At 41.6% G+C, this 20,685-nt stretch overlaps 1 protein-coding gene across 1 annotated transcript; it reads right to left on the reverse strand.

Moving 5' to 3' along the window:
• Positions 1 to 12,778: 12,778 nt before the first annotated feature.
• LOC138869124 (uncharacterized) lies at positions 12,779 to 13,180 on the reverse strand. The gene has a single exon (XM_070146715.1). The coding sequence runs from the start codon at positions 13,178 to 13,180 to the stop codon at positions 12,779 to 12,781; it is 402 nt and encodes a 133-aa protein (XP_070002816.1).
• Positions 13,181 to 20,685: the final 7,505 nt, after the last annotated feature.

Genomic DNA, 20,685 nt, shown 5'->3' on the forward strand with positions numbered 1-20,685 from the left:
AGTTGATAATGATGCAGAACTTTGGCATAAAAGATTGGGACATGCAAGCTTCTCACTTCTGAATAAACTGATTCAGAAGGACCTGGTTCGTGGGCTGCCAAATTCAAGATTCACCTAGACACTGTTTCTTAAAACAAAGAAAGAGACTTTTGAGGTATTTGTGACATTTGTCAAGAAGATCCAAGTGAAGATGAATTGAAGGTAGCATGTATCAGATTTGACCACAAGATAGAATTTGTCAATGCCAAATTTGATGAGTCTTGAAATAAAAATGGGATCACTTAAAACTTCTTAGCACCAAGGACTCCAAAGCAAAATGGTGTTATTGAAAGAAAGAACAGAACTCTGGAAAATATGGCATGGACAATGCTGATCGACAGTTGAATCGCCAAATATTCTGGGCAGAAGCAATAACCACTGCTTGCTACTTGGTGAACAGGTGTATGATCAGGTCCCTCCTAAAAAAACCCCTATGAGCTGCTCAACGGAAGAAAACCAAAGATAACTCATCTGAGAACCTTTGGATGCAAACGCTATGTTCTTAACAACGAGAAGGACCAGCGTGGGAAGTTTGATGCAAAAAGCGATGAAGGAATCCGTCTGAGATATTCCTCTCAAAGCAAAGTCTACAAAGTCTGCAACAAAAGGACACAATGTGTGGAAGAAAGTGGTCATGATCTATTCAACAAGATTCCCTCTTCAAACAAAAGAGGAAACAATGATGATCAAGATAATGAACCACTTTTGGTTCATGGGGAAATATCTGATGTTTCAAATGGCAAGGCTGATATGATGAGTCAGATGAAGGAGACAGGTAAAGACAATGCAATATCTTCTTTCACTTCTCAAGAGGAACCTGGTACTTCAATTACTATCACTGAAGCTGAAGAAAGAGTTAGATATGTAGTGCAAGGTACTCCACAAGTAGCAGAACAAGAAGTGCAGGGAAATACACTTAATTTACTCAGTTCCTCTACTAACCAAATTTCAATCCCCAAGTGGAAACACAAAAGCTCCCATCCACTTGATAACATAATCACCCCCTTTGATTCTGGATTCAGACAAAATCAAAAGGCACAAATTCCCTAGCCTTCTCTGTATTTCTATCCTAGATAGAACCCAAAAATATCAAGGAAGCCTTGAAGGATGCTGACTGGCATTCAGCAGTGTAAGAGAAACTGCATCATTTTGAAGTAAACAAGGTTATCTGGTGGTCAAGAAGAGCACATCTGGAATGACTCATTCTATTGGATCATGCTTAATCTCATGGGGTATGAGGAAATACAACCTAGTTGTTATCTCAACATCTGAAGCAGACGCTCTTAACATGGCAAAGAACTCGGTCCAGCAAGAGGACCAAACACGTTGATGTCAGATACCTTTGTCTAAAAAATAATGCGAAAACAGGACTTATTTGTATGAGATTTTGCTACACAAGAACATCAAATTGCAGATATCTTCACCAAAGCATTGAGCGGGGAACATTTTGAAAGAAACATGGTGAAGCTAGGGCTACTGAAGCTTAATTGAGAACCTGATACCTCATCAATTGGCTATGAAAATCACTTTTAGGTCAAACTAGCTAAAGTGTTTTCTGTCCAAGCCTAACTCAGATCGATACCGTTGCAGGTAAACACGCATGATGATCATATAAGCTAAAGGTACAATGCTGAACTGCGAAAGAAGAGCTGCTAAAATCTTTTTCAAAAACCATTCGGAAATCAGGTTCTTGTACCACAGGTTAATAGTAATGTATTTGTTTTCGCATGCTTTCTAAAAAAGGTTAATAAAATTAATTCAACTGCCACATCATCCGACTTTTCAGAGTCTACATGTCACATCTTGTCTTTCAAATCCTTTCACCTCCTCTGCATGTTATGTATTCCCACAGACCTACCGCCATTTCAAAACCCTTCAGAACCTGTTTCTCTCCTTTCTCATCATTAGCCCTTCTTCCCATAAAGTTTTCTCTCTCTCTCTCTCTCTCTCTCTCTCTCTCACACACACACAGCAGTCCTGAACCTTTATCTCCTTTGTATCTCTATGATCCTCTCTTAACTTCTCTCTCACTCAAATTCGCTACCAAATCCTCCTACAATGGCAATCGAACAATCTCTTCCTTCTCCTACCATCAACACCACTCCCACTTCCATATCATCCTTAAAGTCATCTCTAGAAATTCACTCTTCTACTATTCCTAATACTAATGCACCCACACATGTTTCCTCATCATTTCCTATTGTATTTCCTACTCCGTCAAACTCTGTCTCCCTTTCATGTATTGAAAACCCCATGTCTCCCCCTTCTTCTAATCTCACCAAAGAACACTCAGGTGTCAGAGGTCTCTGAGGATGATCTTGATCAGTATCTGAACTCCTCCATTTTGGACTCAGTGGCTCTCACAGAGTCACTAGAAAAGAAAGTAGCACACAATATCATGGTTATCGCTGCTGAGAGTCTTTTGAATGAATGAGCCTTTCTCTTGTCTGAGTCTCAGGGGGAAGAAACTCCATTCCTAGGCAATGAAAAAACCTTGGTACTCTTCGAGTCTCCAGTCCATGAAACAGTACAGAAAAACCTGCTGGAGAACCTGATTCTCTTCCAGTTAAATCAACTTAGGAACCTTTTGTTTATCCTAAGCCCTTAGAATCCATTCCACCCAATAAGATCCCTGTTGATGAAGATGATATGGTTTTCAGCGTGCGGTTTAAGATGCATAAACCAACAGAGACTCCTGAATCGTCTTCCAAATGACTCACTATCAGGTTGTAGCAGAAAGAGACTTTCGAGTCTGCCTTGCAGAAAAGTAAGAGGAGTGTTAAGAAAAAGAAGAAGAAGTTGATGAAACTGGGGGAATTTGTGTCTAACAAAAGTATTCCAATGGTTGAGGTTGATGAAGATGCTGTAGAGGAACCCAGTTCCTTAGTAAAACGATCTACAAAAATCCAGAAGTCTGTGGTTGGAGCTTCCGATGAAGCTATTAAAAAACAAAGTGGAACATCCATGAAGGGTAGCAGTAAGTCTAAGAAGGTTGTAGTTGAGCAAGCTATGTCTAAAGGAGATACTGTAGGGGTTGTAAACTAGAAAGGGAAGTTTGTTGAGGTGTCCAAAAAACAAAACCGAGAAACTGTAGGGGCACCTGGTTCAATGAAGACCATACCCAGTGACAGTGGTCTTTGGTAGGAGAGATTGAGAACTCAGAAAGTCTTGTGGGGTCGTATGTTTGATCCGGCAATCTCAGAGATGGCAGGTATGAGGCAAGTTCTGGAGATGGTGGAATTTCAGTAATGGAAGCATTTGTTTCAAGAGGATGTGCCTAAGGTGTACGAAGATGCGGTACAAAATTTCTACGCATCTCTCTTCACTATTAAGGGGGATCATATCGGTGTGCTAGTAAATGGAGTAGACATTGTGCTTGACACTTTAGCATTGGGGAAGGTTCTCCAAATTCCATGTGAAGGGATGTCCTCAGTAAAGGGTGCATGTGGTGCTAACTTTAGGAGAGCTATCATGAAAGAGCAAGCTGTTCAGCAGGGGGAACGAGTGCATAAGAAGGCACTACTTCCTGGGTATCAGCTTCTCGTTGAGCTAGTCAATAAGGTGCTTTTACCTCGTGCTGAGAGGCGGTCTATCGCTTCAAGTATGATCTGGTCTTAATGGAGGCTCTTGATAAGTTTATCCCGATCAATCTGCCAGCAATCATGATAGAGCATATGCAAAAGGTGGCAAACTTTAAAGGTGGCAATCTCGGGCTTCCATATGGCTTTCTCCTCACTCGAGTGTTTAAGTTCTACAAGGTTCCTTTGGCTAATACCAAAGTGGGCACTGATCGGATCCAATCCTACACCACTACAAAGTGGAGCGGCTGATGCAGCTTTTACTCGAGAAGGTCGGGATTGAATCCACAGGGAGATAGAATGTTTGGGATTTGGATTCCTATCTAAACTAGCAGTGCGTAGTGATCTTAATTACACTTCCAATCATATTTGTTTGTTTGTTACTTCTAATTTTATGCTACTGATATGCAAAATTAAACTAAGTATGAATGTTTGTAAGGTTTTCTAAATGGTTAAAGAGGCACTGGGGAAGTGACTTTCTCCTAGGTGAATACTTAACGGGATCTAATGCCTAAGGCAAAGTTGTTATGTTGGGGATTGCGATAGAGCCAATGCACGAAACTGTTCACTCTATACCTCTTGGTAGATGGAGTGACTTTGCCCAAATTGACTTTCTCAAGACCAATTGGGTGTCAAAATTGTGCTAGAAATATAGGCTCAAGTCGGGTATTACTTGTCGCGCCCCCTTTTTCTCGCGAAATCAGGTTTATAACATTTGGGAGGACAACTCGTTCCCTTTTGGGAATTGGGGTTGAATTGAAGAGTTGCCAGCTAATGATTAAAATGCATTAGGACACTAGGAAAGGGTTTGTTTTGGGTAATTAGAGATTGGATAAGGGCTTGAAATTATCCCAAGGGGAAGGTGTTAGGCACCCCTCAGGATCCACTAGTGTAGTTCCCGGCCAGACTATTGTTATGAACTTAGGTGCAAATAACACGTATACAAATAAAGCTTCAAATGAGGGGGTTTTCACATAAGGGTTTATAAACAAATAAAGTTGGAAAGAACTAAAAGAAAGCTGATTTTTCTTTAAAAGAAGAGTTTGAAATCTTTAGAAGAAACAAAGAAACAAAGGGAAAGGGGAGTCTTAGGTTTATTAATAATATGGATCACCCCACACAATATCCGGTAATCACTCCTCAGTGAGGGGATACACGTGATGTTATCGCGTGGTTATCATATCCATATCTACCCTTTCCCACCCCGTTAAGGTATTAAAGCGCGAAAGGATCTCGTTTACTTATTGCATGATACTACCCGTCCCAATTCTATCACTCCCAGAGGTATTTAAGACTATTAATCCTAAAAGGGAGGGATATTAGGCTTATTTGTAGTTTCAAAGGCAGAATTCTAATGTGACATACAAAACACGTATAGCAAGTTGGGGGAGACACATAACAAGTAAAAGGCTCAGATATACCTCCTTTGATAGAGAAACACATAATTTAGCATGTCTTGCATAGACTGTTTAGGGTCTGATTAAAACTTAAAGGTTGAGGCAGACTGATTTATTACATAGCTCAGATAAGAAGCTCGAATCAGGCCTGCCTGCTGGTTGCAGCTAATAAAATCTAATTCAGTTTATAATTTTATCCCTAAGGCTTGCCTAGGTGTTGGACGATGATCCTATAGGCATGCCATCTATTGATTTCAGAAACAATGAAGTGAACTGAATACATACTGATTTAAGAGAAGTCGTCAGTCGTTAAAGAAAAGCAAATTTTTGCAAAAGGTTATAGGTTTTTCAAATGGTGCGTCATTATTACTGGTTTTAGACTTATAAGCAAGTGAAACGATTCAGACTTGAGTAATAACTCCTATAGACATGCTTTCTATGCGTGTTAATTTTAAACCCCTTTTAACAGACATGGTAAAATGCAGAAACCCTATAAGCATGATATCTAGGTGCTGAATTTGATTTAAAGCCTATGAACATGATATCTAATTGCAGTTGATTGATTAAGACCTATAAACCTGATTGCCTGATGAGGAATGGATATACAAGATTCAGAAGGACCTATAGGCATATTTCTATACGCAGAATTCAAATTTCCCGGTACCTATGGACATGATTTCTATATGAGAGAATGCAAAATTCCTATAGACATGGTATCTATGTGAGAAATGCAGAAATTGGGAATATCTATAGGCATGATATCTATGTGAGAAATGCAGAAATCAGGAATATCTATAGGCATGATATCTATGTGAGAAATGCAGAAATACCTATAGGCAGGATATCTATGTAAGAATGCAGAATTTTAGAAGTACCTATAGGCAGGATATCTACCCTTTGCATACATAGTTACCCGCCCTTTTTACTAACCATCCCCAAGAGTTTATTACAAATTATTACAACCCAAAATGAAGTAAAAGAATACATCAAAGATTAAAAGGTACAACCAAGGAGAGCCTGATTCAGACTTCATGTCTGAAATATGAGGTAAACCAACTCCAAGAGATCATGATCCAAAGCCTTTCTCCCATTTGGATGTGTCAAAGTTCCCTAAGAGCCTCAAAGGGGACTCCGGGAAATGCTCACACCCAAATATATTACCAGATTTGGACGGGTGCAGTGTGAAAAGGCCAACCCTCAAGTGTCCAAGTTCAGAGGGAACTCAAGGTCCCAAGGCAAGGCTCACAAGAGGGGGGGGGGGAGAACTTAAAGACTAAGAGAGAGTGCAAGTGCAGAAACATAATTCTAAGAGAGGAAAAAGGGAAGGGAAACAACTACAGATAAGTACACATAGGGGTATAAGGGAATGGGATTCATAGCAGAAATAATACAGAAAGAGATCAGCATGCTAATTGAAATTATGAGCTCTACAGAAACAGTAAGTAGGCATAGATACACAAACTATAAATAAACACATTGTTGTGATGCTGAAGCTTAAATTAGGACATACTAGTTTCAAAGAAACAAGTAGAGAAAAATAGTAAGTCTTGTAAACAGACATAGCGCAAACAAGAAGAGAGAATATTATTGTGTGAGTCAAGAAGACTGTCAATTGTGATGGTGTGTTTGTGAAAGAGTCGTGCATTTATAGTGTGAAAATCAGGCGGAAATAAAGTAAGAAAACAGTTAAGGAACTGAATATCAATTAAGAATCAATCACACACGACTTCCTTTAATCAAGGAATTCAGATTCAAACGGGTAAGAACTATTTAAGGAAAGAAATTAGCTAAGCACTTTGTGCAAAGTAGGCAATTAGGGGTAAATACATAAAAGAGTTATTTAAGGACAAAATTTGAAATACGCGGTTGTACAAATAAGGTAATAAAATCAATTAGTAGCCAGTAAATCAAAGGGTCTGAGATTTTGCAATTACTAGTCCATGAATGAATTGAGTCAGAAAAGATGAGAAGATTTTTTTTACTTAAGTCGAATCACAAGGAAATCAGCAAACAATGGAAAGAAATCAATCAGACCTGCTCAGAAGGAAGTCTGAACTGGTCACAACTTTGAAAGACACTTTAGAGGGAAGTTCTTCATATATAAAAAGCATACAAACATGTTGAGTTGAAAGAAGATGTTATGCCTTCGCAAAAATCAGTAGGTAATGGTTGTCACATAAGTCAATAATGCAGAAGAGAAATAGCATCCAGTAGCATACAAAAGGTCCAATGTAAAAGGTCTTAGAAGAGTTTAGCAAAAAGTCAAAATCATATAAAAACAAGGATGTCCAAACTCAGTTGAGAGACTTGAAATTGGTCTGAAAGAGTTAGGGTTTTTTTTGAAATAAAACTCTAGTTCAAGCAAATCACAGAGCCAAACTTGGAAGAACCCCCAAATTCTAAGGTTTCCACCGTTAATCGAGTGCAAAGATGAGAGGGCAAATAGTTAAATCGAAACAGGTTCAGAGGTCTCAAAAAAGAACTGAAACTTCTAACATATTTCTTTTAGCAACAGAAACTCATGAGAAACATGATAGAAATGTATTACCAGATTTGGATGGATGCAGTGTGGAAAGGCCAGCCCTCAAGTGTCCAAGTTCAGAGGGAACTCAAGGTCCCAAGGCAAGGCTCACAAGAGGGGGGCCGAACTTAAAGACTAAGAGAAAGTGCAAGTGCAGAAACAGAATTCTGAGAGAGGGAAAGGGGAAGGGAAACAACTACAAATATGTACATATAAGGGTATAGGGGAATGGGATTCATATCAGAAACAAAACAAAAAGAGATCAGCATGCTAATTGAAATTATGAGCTCTACAGAAATAGTAAGTAGGCATAGATACACAAACTATAAATAAACACATTATTGTGATGCTGAAGCTTAAGTCAGGACATACCAGTTTCAAAGAAACAAGTAGAGAAAAACAGTAGGTCTTGTAAACAGGCCACAATGCAGACAAGAAGAGAGAATATTATTGTGTAAGTGTGAGTCAAGAAGATGTCAATTATGATGGTGTGTTTGTTAAAGAGTCGTGCATTTATAGTGTGAAAATCAGGCGGAAATAAGATAAGAAAATAGTTAAGGAACTGAATATCAATTAAGAATCAATACACAAGACTTCCTTTAATCAAGGAATTCATATTCAAACGAGTAAGAACTATTTAAGGAAAGAAATTAGCTAAGCACTTTGTGCAAAGTAGGCAATTAGGGGTAAATACATAAGAGAGTTATTTAAGGACAGAATTTGAAATACGCGGTTGTATAAATAAGGTAATAAAATCAATTAGTAGCCAGTAAATCAAAGGGTCTGAGATTTTTCAATTACTGGTCCATGAATGAACTGAGTTAGAAAAGATGAGAAAAGGTTTTTTTTTAACTTAAGTCGAATCACAAGGAAATCAACAAACAATGGAAAGAAATCAATCAGACCTGCTCAGAAGGAAGTCTGAACTGGTCACAACTTTGAAAGACACTTTAGAGGGAAGTTCTTCATATATGAAAAGCATACAAACATGTTGAGTTGAAAGAAGATGTCATGCCTTCGCAAAAATTAGTAGGTAATGGTTGTCACATAAGTCAGTAATACAGAAGAGAAATAACATCTAGTAGCATACAAAAGGTCCAATGCAAAAGGTCTTAAAAGAGTTTAGCAAAAAGTCAGAATCATATGAAAACAAGGATGTCCAAATTCAGTTGAGAGACTCGAAATTGGTCTGAAAGAGTTAGGTTTTTTTTGAAATAAAACTCTAGTTCAAGCAAATCACATAGCCAAACTTGGAAGAACCCCCAAATTCTAGGGTTTCCACCGTTAATCGAGTGCAAAGATGAGAGGGCAAGTATTTAAATCAAAACACGTTTAGAGGTCTCAGAAAAGAATTGAAACTTCTAACATGTTTCTTTTAGCAACAGAAACTCATGAGAAACATGATAGAAAAGTAACATGTAGAACACAGTAGAAGAGCTCAAAGAAAACAGAGTAGAAGAAACTAATTCGAAACATAATGGGAAAATTGGTAAGAACAGTAGGAGAAGCACACAAGAACACAGTAGAGAAAAGTACATTAGAAAAAGCATACGAGAACACAGTATAGGAAAATACAATAGAAGAAGTATACAAGAACACCGTAGAAGAAGCATACAAGAACACAGTAGAGGCAAATACACACAAAAAGAAAAAGAAAGTCAGAGAAACATTTAAATACTTTCAGAAAAAACCCTAGGCCAAAAAAGAGATGATTTTGAAAGTATTTTTTTGAAAGAAAAGTCAGGAAAATCGTTTTAAAAACTTAAGGAAGGCATGGATCTGGAACAGATCTAAGGAGATCAAAAAAACCTCGAAGGGTTAGGGTTTCAGAAGAACCCCAGTAGTGAGAAAGGCTTGGAAAGGTCACCGATCTGAGCCGGAGAAGTCAAAACTAGGCTCGAAGCAGGCATGGCTCGCCGGAGCAGGCCAGAGATGGCCATAGATCTTGAATCAAATGAAGCCTGGACCAAGCTTCTTCGTGGTCAGGCATTAAATCTTCAGAAATCAGGCATGTGGGAGTCATAGGAGGCCGATGTAGGACTCCAATGTCCTTGGAAGCCATGGATTCCGGTGGCTTTAGGGTGGAAGTGGTGAGAGGCGGCTAGGGTTTGAGAATCTTTGAGAGAGTTTGAGAGAATGGGGGGGGGGGGGTTCAAAGGCGGCTATTGGTGACAAAATGATTAGGGTTGGGGGTGTTGGTAAATTAAAAAGGAAAGGGAGAACGTGAGCTGTTGATCTGTTAGATCAACGGCTGGGATTTGAAGGGGGCCGGGTGGGTTATTTTTAAAGGTCGTGGGTTGGGTAATTTTGGAATTGGGCTGGGCAATTGAAATTGAAATGCCCTGGCTTCTGAGCTGCCTACATATCCCTGGTCTTATAGGAATCAGGCCATATGTAGTTCAGGATCTGTCGGCGGAATATGCCGATAGAGACCTTTCAAGAACGACCGCAATATTCAAGTCGGGATGAATGGTTAAGGTCTAATAGGGTCGCGGGAACTGGAGCGGAATCGCTCCTACCGAGATGGCCGTTGCTCGCTGGTTTACCTGCAAATAAGCAATACAAGCATATATTGTGCGTAAATTTAAACATGATGCAATTTCCCGTCGGACCATGAATGCTGTCTTTGGACGGTTAGGATGACGTCCTCATACCATAACGTCTTGGGCCATGAAGCGTATAATAAAGGATTCACATGCCATGAAATGATGTTCTCGGGCTATGAGAATTATGCCTCCGAACTATGATACCTTTGAATAATGATATGCAAGAGATTAAAAGAGGTCCTCAGGCCATGGCATGGCGTTCTCGGGCTATGAAAATGGTGCCTCCGAACAATGACGCCTTTGGACAATTTTGGCGATCTTTCAGCCCATGGAATGCAGTAGGTGGCGATCTTTCAGCCCATGAAATGCAATAAGTGGCGATCTTTCAGCCATGCAAACGTAAAATAAAGCGGCGATATTTCAGCCATGCAAATGTGAAGGTGGCGATCTTTCAGCCATAGAATGCAGCAGGTGGCAATCTTTCAGCCCATGAAATGTAATAAATGGCGATCTTTTAGCCATGCAAATGTGAAATAGAGCGGCGATATTTCAGCCATGCAAGTGTAAAATAAAGCAGCGGTATTTTAGCCATGCAAGTGTGAAATAAAACGGCGATCTTACAGCCATGCAATGCAGGAAATGCAGATGGAGACAGTGCTTCGTCTCGGAAGGCAGAATAGTAACCTTATGCAATGCAGGAAATGCAGATGGAGACAGTGCTTAGTCTCAGAAGGCAGAATGGTAGCCTTATGCAATGTAGGAAATGCATATGGAGACAATGCTTAGTCTTGGAAGGCAGAATAGTAGCCTTATGCGATGTAGGAAATGCAGATGGAGACAGTGCTTAGTCTCGGAAGGTAGAATAGTAGCCTTATGCAATGCAAGAAATGCAGATAGAGACAGTGCTTAGTCTCGGAAGGCAGAATAGTTGCCTTATGTAATGCAAAGAATGCAGATGGAGGTAGAGTTTAACCTCGGAAGGCAGAATGGTAGCCTTATGCAATGCAGAGAATGCAGATGGAGGTAGAGTTTAACCTCGGAAGACAGAATGGTAGCCTTATGCAATGCAAAGAATGCAGATGGAGGTAGAGTTTAACCTCGGAAGGCAGAATGGTAGCCTTATGCAAGAAATAAATGGTAATAGAGTTTTCTTAGCTGATGCGATATTGTGGCCGCTGGGGATATCGTGTGCGGATAGCAACAATAGGCATGACGGTTCTGATAGTTGTATTCCTGATCAATATGAGTGTATAATGTATTTGATGATTTTTGCGACTCGGGTGCCTGCATCCAAAGAAACATCGCGAGTTCTGTAGAGGGAGGAGGTTAGTTCGTATCCCCGCTGGCTTTGCTTGACCTTCTTGGCTATGATATTGTGCGTATCACTGGGGTAGCATTGCTAAACAAAGCGATTTCAGAAGTAAACATGCATGATCTTAGTAGAGAAAGTGTAACATAAATACACAATTAATAAAATCGTTTTCTTTAGATGAACCGACGACTGTGACGTGGTCCAAGACATTGCAACCCTTCTTGTTACGGAATTTTGAGGGTCCTCCTCAAAATTCTGCCCCAATTTACTGGGTTACAAATCAACTTCAGAATTTTGAGTGTCCTCAGTTTCCAATAGCGGGGGAAAATGAAAATTGCATTGTGACCGAGCCCATAGGGCTTCCTACGTATCTCCTCTTAAACGGGAATCTGGTCAGGCATAGTTCAAATTACATCATACAAGGAAAGCATAAAGGTTACATATAGTATCGCTTTACTGTGTCTGAATTGATTGGCTTTGGCCAAACTTCTCCGTCCATTTCTGCAAGTATGAGGGCTCCTCGTGTTAGAACCTAGTGAACCATGTACGGACCCTGCCAGTTGGGAGAGAACTTCCCTTTGGCTTCATCCTGATGCAGGAATTTTTTTTTCAACACCAGCTGCCCCGGTGTGAATCGTCTCGGCTTGACTCTTTTGTTGAAGGCTCTGGACATTCTGTTCCGATAGAGCTGACCATGGCAAACTGCATTCCTTCTCTTTCCGTCTATAAGAGCTAGTTGTTCGTAACGACTCTTCACCCATTCTGCATCGTCGAGCTCAACTTCCTGTATGATCCTTAGGGAGGGAATTTCTACTTCAGCGGGAATGACTGCCTCTGTACCATAAACCAGTATATAGGGAGTTGCTCCGGTCAATGTGCGGACTGTGGTGCGGTACCCAATAAAGCAAATGATAGTTTCTCGTGCCACTGCTTATGCTTTTCTATCATTTTCCTTAGTATCTTCTTGATATTTTTATTTGTGGCTTCTACGGCTCCGTTCATCTGAGGTCTGTAGGTTGTAGAATTATTGTGTTTGATCTTGAAGGTTTCTCACATGGCTTTCATCAGGTCACTGTTGAGGTTGGAGCCATTATCGGTAATGATTGACTCTAGAATTCCGAACTGACAAACGATACGGTTGCGGATGAATCTGCCATGACTTTCTTGGTCACTGCTTTGTAAGATGCTGCTTCGACCCACTTGGTGAAATAATCAATTACCACTAGGATAAACCTGTTTCCGTTTGATATGGCAGGTTCGATTCGTCCGATAATATCCATTCCTCAGGCAGTGAACGACCATGGTGAGCTTGTTGTATTAAGCTCATTTGGAGGCACCTTTATCATGTCTGCATGTATCTAACAGCGGTGGCACTTTTAGACATACTAGATGCAGTCCGTTTCCATAGTTATCCAAAAATAACCAGCCCAGATTATCTTCTTGGCTAAGACAAAGCCATTCATATGTGGACCGCAAGTCCCAGCATGGATCTCTTCTAGTAGCTTAGATGCTTCCTTCGTGTCAACATACCTCAGTAATCCCAAATCTGGAGTCCTCCTATACAGGATTCCTCCGCTGTGACAAAAGTTGTTAGACAATCTTCGGAGCGTGCATTTATGAGTGGTGTTTGCAAGCTCTGGGTATTCTCTTTTTGCCAAATATTTCTTGATATCATGGAACCAAGGCTTTCCGTCTACTTCTTCTTCGATATGGGCATAGTAGGCTGGCTGATCATGGACCTTTACTGGATTGGAATCAATGAAGTTCTTATCGGGATGTTGTATCATGGATGATAGGGTAGCCAATGCATCAGCGAACTTATTCTGGACTCTAGGAATATGTTGGAATTCTGTATTTGTGAATCTCTTTCTCAACTCCTGTACATGATGCAGATAAGGGAGTATCTTGGAGTTTTTGGTTGCCCATTCTTCTCGGACCTGATGTATGAGCAAGTCTGAATCCCCAATTACTAGCAACTCTTGGATGTTCATGTCAATGGCCATTTTGAGACCTAAGATGCAGGCTTCGTATTCGGCCATGTTGTTGGTGCACGGGAACCTGAGTTTGGAAGATACCGGATAATGCTAACCGGTTTCTGACTCTAGGACTGCTCCTATGCCAGCTCCTTTATAATTTGCTGCTCCATCGAAATTTATTCTCCAACCATCATAGGATTCTACAATGTCTTCTCCTATGAATGATACCTCTTCATCAGGAAAATACATCTTTAGGGGTTCGTATTCTCCGTCCACGGGATTTTCGGCAAGGTGATCTACCAATGCCCGTCCTTTGATCGCTTTCTGAGTCACGTAAAGAATGTCAAATTCACTCAACAGGATTTGCCACTTGGCTAGCTTGTCGGTAGGCATGGGCTTCTGAAAGATGTACTTCAAAGGATCCATACTTGATATGAGATATGTGGCATAGGCACAGAAGTAGTGTCTCAACTTCTGAGCTACCCAAGTCAAAGCACAACATGTGCACTCTAATAGAGAATACCGGGCTTCGTACGGGGTGAACTTCTTACTGAGATAATAGATGGCCTGCTCCTTCCTCCCCGTTTCGTCATGTTGCCCCAGAACACAACCGAAAGCTCCATCCAATACTGTAAGGTAGAGTAATAGAGGTCTACCTGGCTCGGGCGGGACCAAAACTGGTGGTGTTGACAGGTATTCTTTGATTTTGTCGAAAGGTTTTTGGCAGTCATTAGTCCATTTGGTAGCGGCGTCCTTCTTCAACATCTTAAAGATTGGCTTGCAGATAACTGTAGATTGAGCTATGAACCGGCTGATGTAGTTGAGTCTCCCCAAGAAACTCATTACGTCCTTCTTCTTCTTTGGCGGTGTCAACTCTTGAATAGCTTTGACCTTTGATGGATCCAGTTCTATTCCTCAGCGACTTACAATGAACCCAAGTAGTTTTCCGGCAGGAATCCCGAATGCACATTTTGCGGGACTCAGTTTCAGGTTGTACCTTCTCAGTGTATTGAAGAACTTCCTCAAATCTTCCATGTGATCGGTGGCTTTCTTGGACTTGATGATGACATAATCTACATATACTTAGATCTCCTTGTGTATCATATCATGGAAAATGGTAGTCATGGCCCTCATGTAGGTGGCCCCTGCATTCTTTAACCCAAATGGAATCATCTTGTAGTGGTACATCCCCCACGGCGTAATGAAAGCCATTTTCTTAGCATCTTCTTTGTCCATCCAGATCTAATGATATCCTGCAAACAATCCACGAATGACTGCAACTCATGCTTGGCGCAATTGTCAATCAGGATGTGTATGTTCGGCAAGGGGAAGTCGTCTTTTGGACTGGCCCGGTTGAGATCCCGGTAGTCGACACAGACTCTGACCTTCCTATCCTTCTTTGCTACTGGCACAATGTTGGCTAACCATGTCGGATATTCTACTACCCTGAGAACCTTAGCTTTGACCTGCTTAGTGACTTCTTCCTTGATTTTCAGACTCACATCAGGTTTAAACTTTCTGAGCTTCTGTTTTACTGGTGGACATGTCAGATCAGTTGGTAGTTTGTGTTCCACAATAGATGTACTCAGACCAGTCATGTCATCGTACGACCAAGCAAATATGTCCTCATACTCCTTTAGAAATTCTGTGTATTCTTCCTTTTCTGATGGTGACAAATGAATGCTGATTCGAGTTTCTTTGACATTTTCTGCATCTCCCAGGTTAACAATCTCAGTCTCGTCCAGATTGGACTTAGGTCTATTCTCAAAATTCTCAACTTCTTTAACAATCTCTTCTAGTATATCATCTTCCTCTGAATCTATGTCCAATTGTTGTGTTGTCTTGTTGCAGGTCACAATCATTGGTTCATCAAGATAAGTAATAGTAATGCTGTATAAATAAAGTAATGAGAAAAAAATAATAAGAGTAAGATTTATAAGGAAGCCGAAATGCTTTGATAAATTCCATAACTATTTTGAACATTTGAAGATCTTATTACGAAAATTTAAAATGTGAAAGGAAAGTCAACTAGTAAAATAAAAGATAGTGCATGATGCTTTGTTCAGCCTTGCTACCCCGAGGCTTTCCGGGCTCTGGTGGTTCTGATGGTCTAGTTATTGAGGCATGCTCCTCTGCTTACTGCCTGTATGGAAGGGGCTTTCTCCCCCTCCTCCTCGAAAATAATACAACAATCCATATCATCGTCTTCTAGGAACAAATTCCTCACTGCTGCTAGTGCTTCCTCTTCTTTTGTCCCATAAATAACATCGGCTGGCTGGAAAGTCTGTTCCTAGCGTGGTATTGGCTGCTCCAGCGGATAGTAAGGACTGCACCATGGTGGCGACCAGTTGTTGAACTCCTCCCAAGTGTACTCATATCCCAGATCGAAGGTAATACTATGTTTCTTTAGTTTGATAAGTTTAGCGATTCTTTGGAGGTTCTTGCCAAGTCCCTTGCCAGGTTCATATCCGCTCCAGTTCAATATGCTTTCAATTTTGTTGTCCCACCACTTATCCTTGTCAATGGCGTTGACTCGCTTGATGTGGTGATAGGTCTCCCTGCCTATCTTTCTTCTGCCTCCGATCGCTGGGATGATCTAACGATTGTATATGGGATTGCTACCGTTGCCGTGAATGGTCACCTCTTGGTGGTTCAACTCAAACTTTATTACCTGATGCAGTATTGATGCTACGGCCCTAGCGGCATGAATCCACGATCGTCCCAACAACAAATTGTAAGATATCGGTATGTCTATCACTTGAAAATCAACATCGAACCAATCGGCCCCATTTGCAAACACAGGCTGATTTCCCCAATGGTGGACCTTTGGGAACCGTCGAAAGCTTTAAGGTTGATGGCCCTGTCCTTGATCTCATGCGGCCCCTTTCCCAACGTTCTGAGTGTTACCAATGGACAAATGTTGAGGCTGGACCCTCCATCAATCAGGATTCTGGTGATAAAATAATCTTCGCATTGCATGGTGATGTGCAACGCCTTGTTGTGACTCAACCCTTCTGGTGGCAGCTCATCTTCATGAAAAGTGATCTTGTGACTTTCCAATACCTGCCCTACCATGTTTTCCATCTCTCCTCCGGTGATGTTGCTCTGTACATATGCCTCACTCAGTACCTTTAACAAGGCATTCTTGTGTGCATCGTAACTCTGTAGCAAAGCTAGGATAGAAATCTGTGCCGGCGTTTTGTTCAGCTGATCAATGACTGAGTATTCCTTGTCTTGTATCTTTCTCTAGAAATCATCGAGCCCAGTTTCAGTGATGACAGGCCGACCAGAGGCCTGCTTACTCGACTCAGCTAAATGCTCCGGAGTATAAACTCTATCGGTTCTTGTCATACCCTATGCCGCAACGATTTCCCCCAACTTGGCCTTCCATTTTCTTCTTGCCTCGACTGTGTGGTCCCAAGGTATGGCATTTGTATGGAATGGTGTTACGGCCGACATTGCGACTAGAATGGGCATATTTACTCCAAACGGAGCATGTATTTTGGAAGGTAAAACCGCAACTTCAAATGGTACAGATATGTTTGCCGGAGACCCAAACTCGACCTAAATTGGTGATAGCGTCTTTGCCGAGGGTGGTGCTTCAAACTCAAGTGGTATAGACATATTTACCTCGGCTTCCCTAAAAGGCTAAATCTGGACTACAATTGGATTAAGGGTGACTATTGGCTTCTTTGGATCGTCGCCCTTTGTGATCAAACCGATCGAACCCTTGGGGTCCCAATCATCCTCTATTTCAATCATGTGAACACCTCCACCCTTGTGGGCTGACAAAGGGTTATTGCGGACATTCAGAGCAGGATCCCTTGCCACAATAATCTTGTTATCAATTAGGGCCTGGATCTTGTCTGGATTTATTTTGGTTAACCCGTTGAGAAGGGTTCTCAGGGGTTATATCAGGGATAGGGGTGACATAACCAGCAGCTTTGAGCCTTTCGTACAGCTGGTCAATGGGTTCAGCAATGGCGGTATACTATTTGAGAGGTCTTTGGTCAAAATTTGGTCGAGGTCTAGGAAAGTTTTGGCGTGTGGAAGGCGATTGATAGTGGGATTGTTGAGTATTGTAGGCTTGGTAAACATGTGCGGGTTGGGAGTATCTGGGCGAAGTAGGCTGATATATGGGTGGGGGAGATGGCTGATAAGTGGGTGGTGGAGTTTGGTAAGATGGTGATGGTGCTTGGTAGTTTGGAGTAGGCTGATACGTGAGTGGAGTCGTTGGATAGTTTGGTATTTGATGGGAGATTTGGTTCTCTGTGCCACCATGATGGCTCCTACGTCCCTTTTCATGGACGCACCATCGGACTGTAAGGCCTTATTTGTAGCTTGCAAGGCTTCAAAGTTTGTAACCATACCACTTTTGATGCCTTCTTCGATCCTTTCTCCCAGCTTGATGATGTCAGAAAATTTATGGTTCTCAATCAACATTAGCCTTTCATAATATTGCGGGTCCTGAGCCCGGACAAAAAATTTGTTCATTTGTTCCTCTTCTAAGGTAGGCCTGACCTTAGCAGCTTCTGATCTCCATCAAGTAGCATACTCACAGAATGTTTCTGTGGGCCTCTTCTTTAGGTTCTGGATGTAGAACACATCTGGTGCATTTTTTGTGTTAAACCTGAATCTGTCCATAAAGTCAGATGCCATACTCACCCAGTTCGACCATTTCTTCGGGTCTTGGCTAATGTACCAAGATAGAGCATCTCCTTTCAGACTCCTCATGAAAAGTTTCATGCGGATCCTTTCGTCCTTTCCTACTCCAACCAGCTTGTCATAGTATGTTCTCAAATGAACTCTTGGATCCCCTGTACCATCAAACATCTCGAACTTAGGAGGTTTGTACCCCTCGAGCAGTTCAATATCGGGTTGTATGCAAAGATCTTTGTAGTTCAACCCTCCAATCCCCTTACTTCATTCGACGCCCTGAATTCGGCTGGTCAACTTCTTAAGTTCTTCAGCTAGGTTCCTGATGAATGAGTCTTTATCATCAGACTCGTGTATGCTTGAGATGGGTTAGGTGGAGTGTGGCATGGTCTACACGTAGATAAAGGTGTTATGGTGGGTGTAGAAGTGGTCATTTCTGGAGTTTTGGGGTTCCGGGATGAGCAGTAGAGTATTGTTGGAAGTATGGCAGGTGTTGCAGTGGTGGTGAGGAGCGGGATGGTTTTGTGGCTTTGAGATATTTTGTGGAGGTATGGGGTTCTAAGCATTTGAGAAATTTGACATCTCGAGTGGTGAGGGAAAATGACAGATTTGCCAGATTCTGAACTTGATCAAGTTCCTCCTAGAACTTCAAAAATTTCTTCTCGAGTTGGGATGCACTTTCTTTGGAAACCTGAGTACCATGAGTGACCTCTACCCATTCAGTTGAGTTGTTCAGATCTTCCAGCTTTACTTTGTTCTTGTTTTTGACAGGACTTGGAGGAGGAGTGGGTGGAGGGCCCCTAGATCTTGTGAAATAAGATGATGATGTCATAGTGCACGAACTAACCTTTGGGGAGGGGAATAAAATAAAAGTAGAAACAAAAAGGTAACAAGTTAGTGAGAATTATAAAAAAAATATTGCAATATTTAAACACATAATGTGAGAATGTAAATCGTGTCCTAACTTGGGGAACCTCTTTGTGCCCGAGGTGAGCCTAGCGACAAGTTGATTTGGAGAACTTAGAATGCTAAATGCCTCATTTTATTGATAAAAAGTAGACGAATCCCAAAACGATGCTAAATAACAAGAAATAAAATGTCACTAGTGGTCATGGGCCTTTATTAAATTTCTTAAAGTGAAAGAACAAGCTCCTATTACTTGGTCCCAGAAGGACCTTCCCCAGACTCGACATCTTTGGCTCCATCGAACAGTTTCACCAACTCACAAAGTCCCAACAACAGGTAGGCTCTGGCTAGGTGTCCGCCCTCGTTTCCTTCAGCATTTTGGCAATCCTCGATTCTTTTGAGAAATTTCCTTTCCAGCTCTACTAAACCCCGCTCCAAGTATCCCAGTCGCTTGTTGGCACTGACAGCCATGTCTTTCCACTCTTCAATCAGCTTTTGGTGGGCTTCTTGTATCTCATGGTGCTCGCTTTCACATTCCTGAATCCTCTTGTGCAGTTGATTGTATTTGACTTGTGCCTCTCCGCCTTTTCATCTATGATTCTGTGACCTCGAACAAACCCGGGTTGACCCAGACCATTATGATTATCCTCCAGCCAGCCTGAATAGTATGGAGTACAACCAGCATGGTATCTGTCTGGCTCGATGGTATCCCTTCCCATGACGATTTTGCAGTGCCACATATGCTGAGCCTAGCACTTGTAAGGGCTATCATCATCTTGAATTCAGCCGGGAAGTGACTCATCTTGTTGACCCTTGGTATAACCTGCTTCCTACCAGCCTGCCTCATAACTCGGAGGGGGACGTAAGGGTAAGTTCCTCTCAAACCAATCAGTATCAGAAACGGTGCATCCCTGGATCGGGCGATGAATTCCTCAGTAGGGAACCACTCGAACATCCATTGTACTTGATCCTCAGTTAGATTTTCAAACACCTCTAACCACCCCTCGGTGTCTTCTGGCTGGGTGAACATGTTGGGCATGTGGTTCATTCGTCTTGGATGATGGAAGGCTATGTGATCATCTCAATCCGTTCGCTGAATCTCTTGCCAGTATTCACCCCTTTGGAGATGTTCCATGAGCCAGTTGGAGTAGCAAATTGCAACCCTCGAAATATTAGGCTCCTTGTTGACATTTCTCCAAGGCTCGGTATATCTCTGCAAGGTCATGGGCACTATGCTAAATGGTTTCCCACCAATTCCCTCCATTAGAGTTTTGGTTACCATAGCTAGCCTGGCGTGGATCCTTGCTTTCTTTATTGGAAACACTATCATCCCTAGGAAGCAAAACATGAAGACAAAGACCCTTCAGTGAAGATGCCCCAATGATGTGAGGGCGAACTCGTCAGGATAAGTACGATAAGATTTGCTGTGACCGTATCTCTCGTACAAATAATCAAAGGGAATATACGACTCTTTCAAGCATGTCAAGTCTGGATTCTTCTTTAGACCCATCATTTCGAGGAAACCTTTACCCTTGCGGTTTTCCGGCATTAACAAACCCTGAGTTTCCCATGGTATACTATCTAATCCTCCTATTTCCTCCAGTAGGGGTGTCATCTCAATGTCCCCGAAGCGGAACACAGACCTATCACAATCCCAGAACAAAGTAGAGCTTCTATGATCTTGTTGTTAGGTTGGATTTCTAGTAGAGAAGGTAGATTTCCTAGATATTTTCGGACAAGAGTCTGATCATTGG

Source organism: Nicotiana sylvestris, chromosome 5, assembly GCF_000393655.2.
Source record: "Nicotiana sylvestris chromosome 5, ASM39365v2, whole genome shotgun sequence".
NCBI classification, from domain to species: domain Eukaryota; kingdom Viridiplantae; phylum Streptophyta; class Magnoliopsida; order Solanales; family Solanaceae; genus Nicotiana; species Nicotiana sylvestris.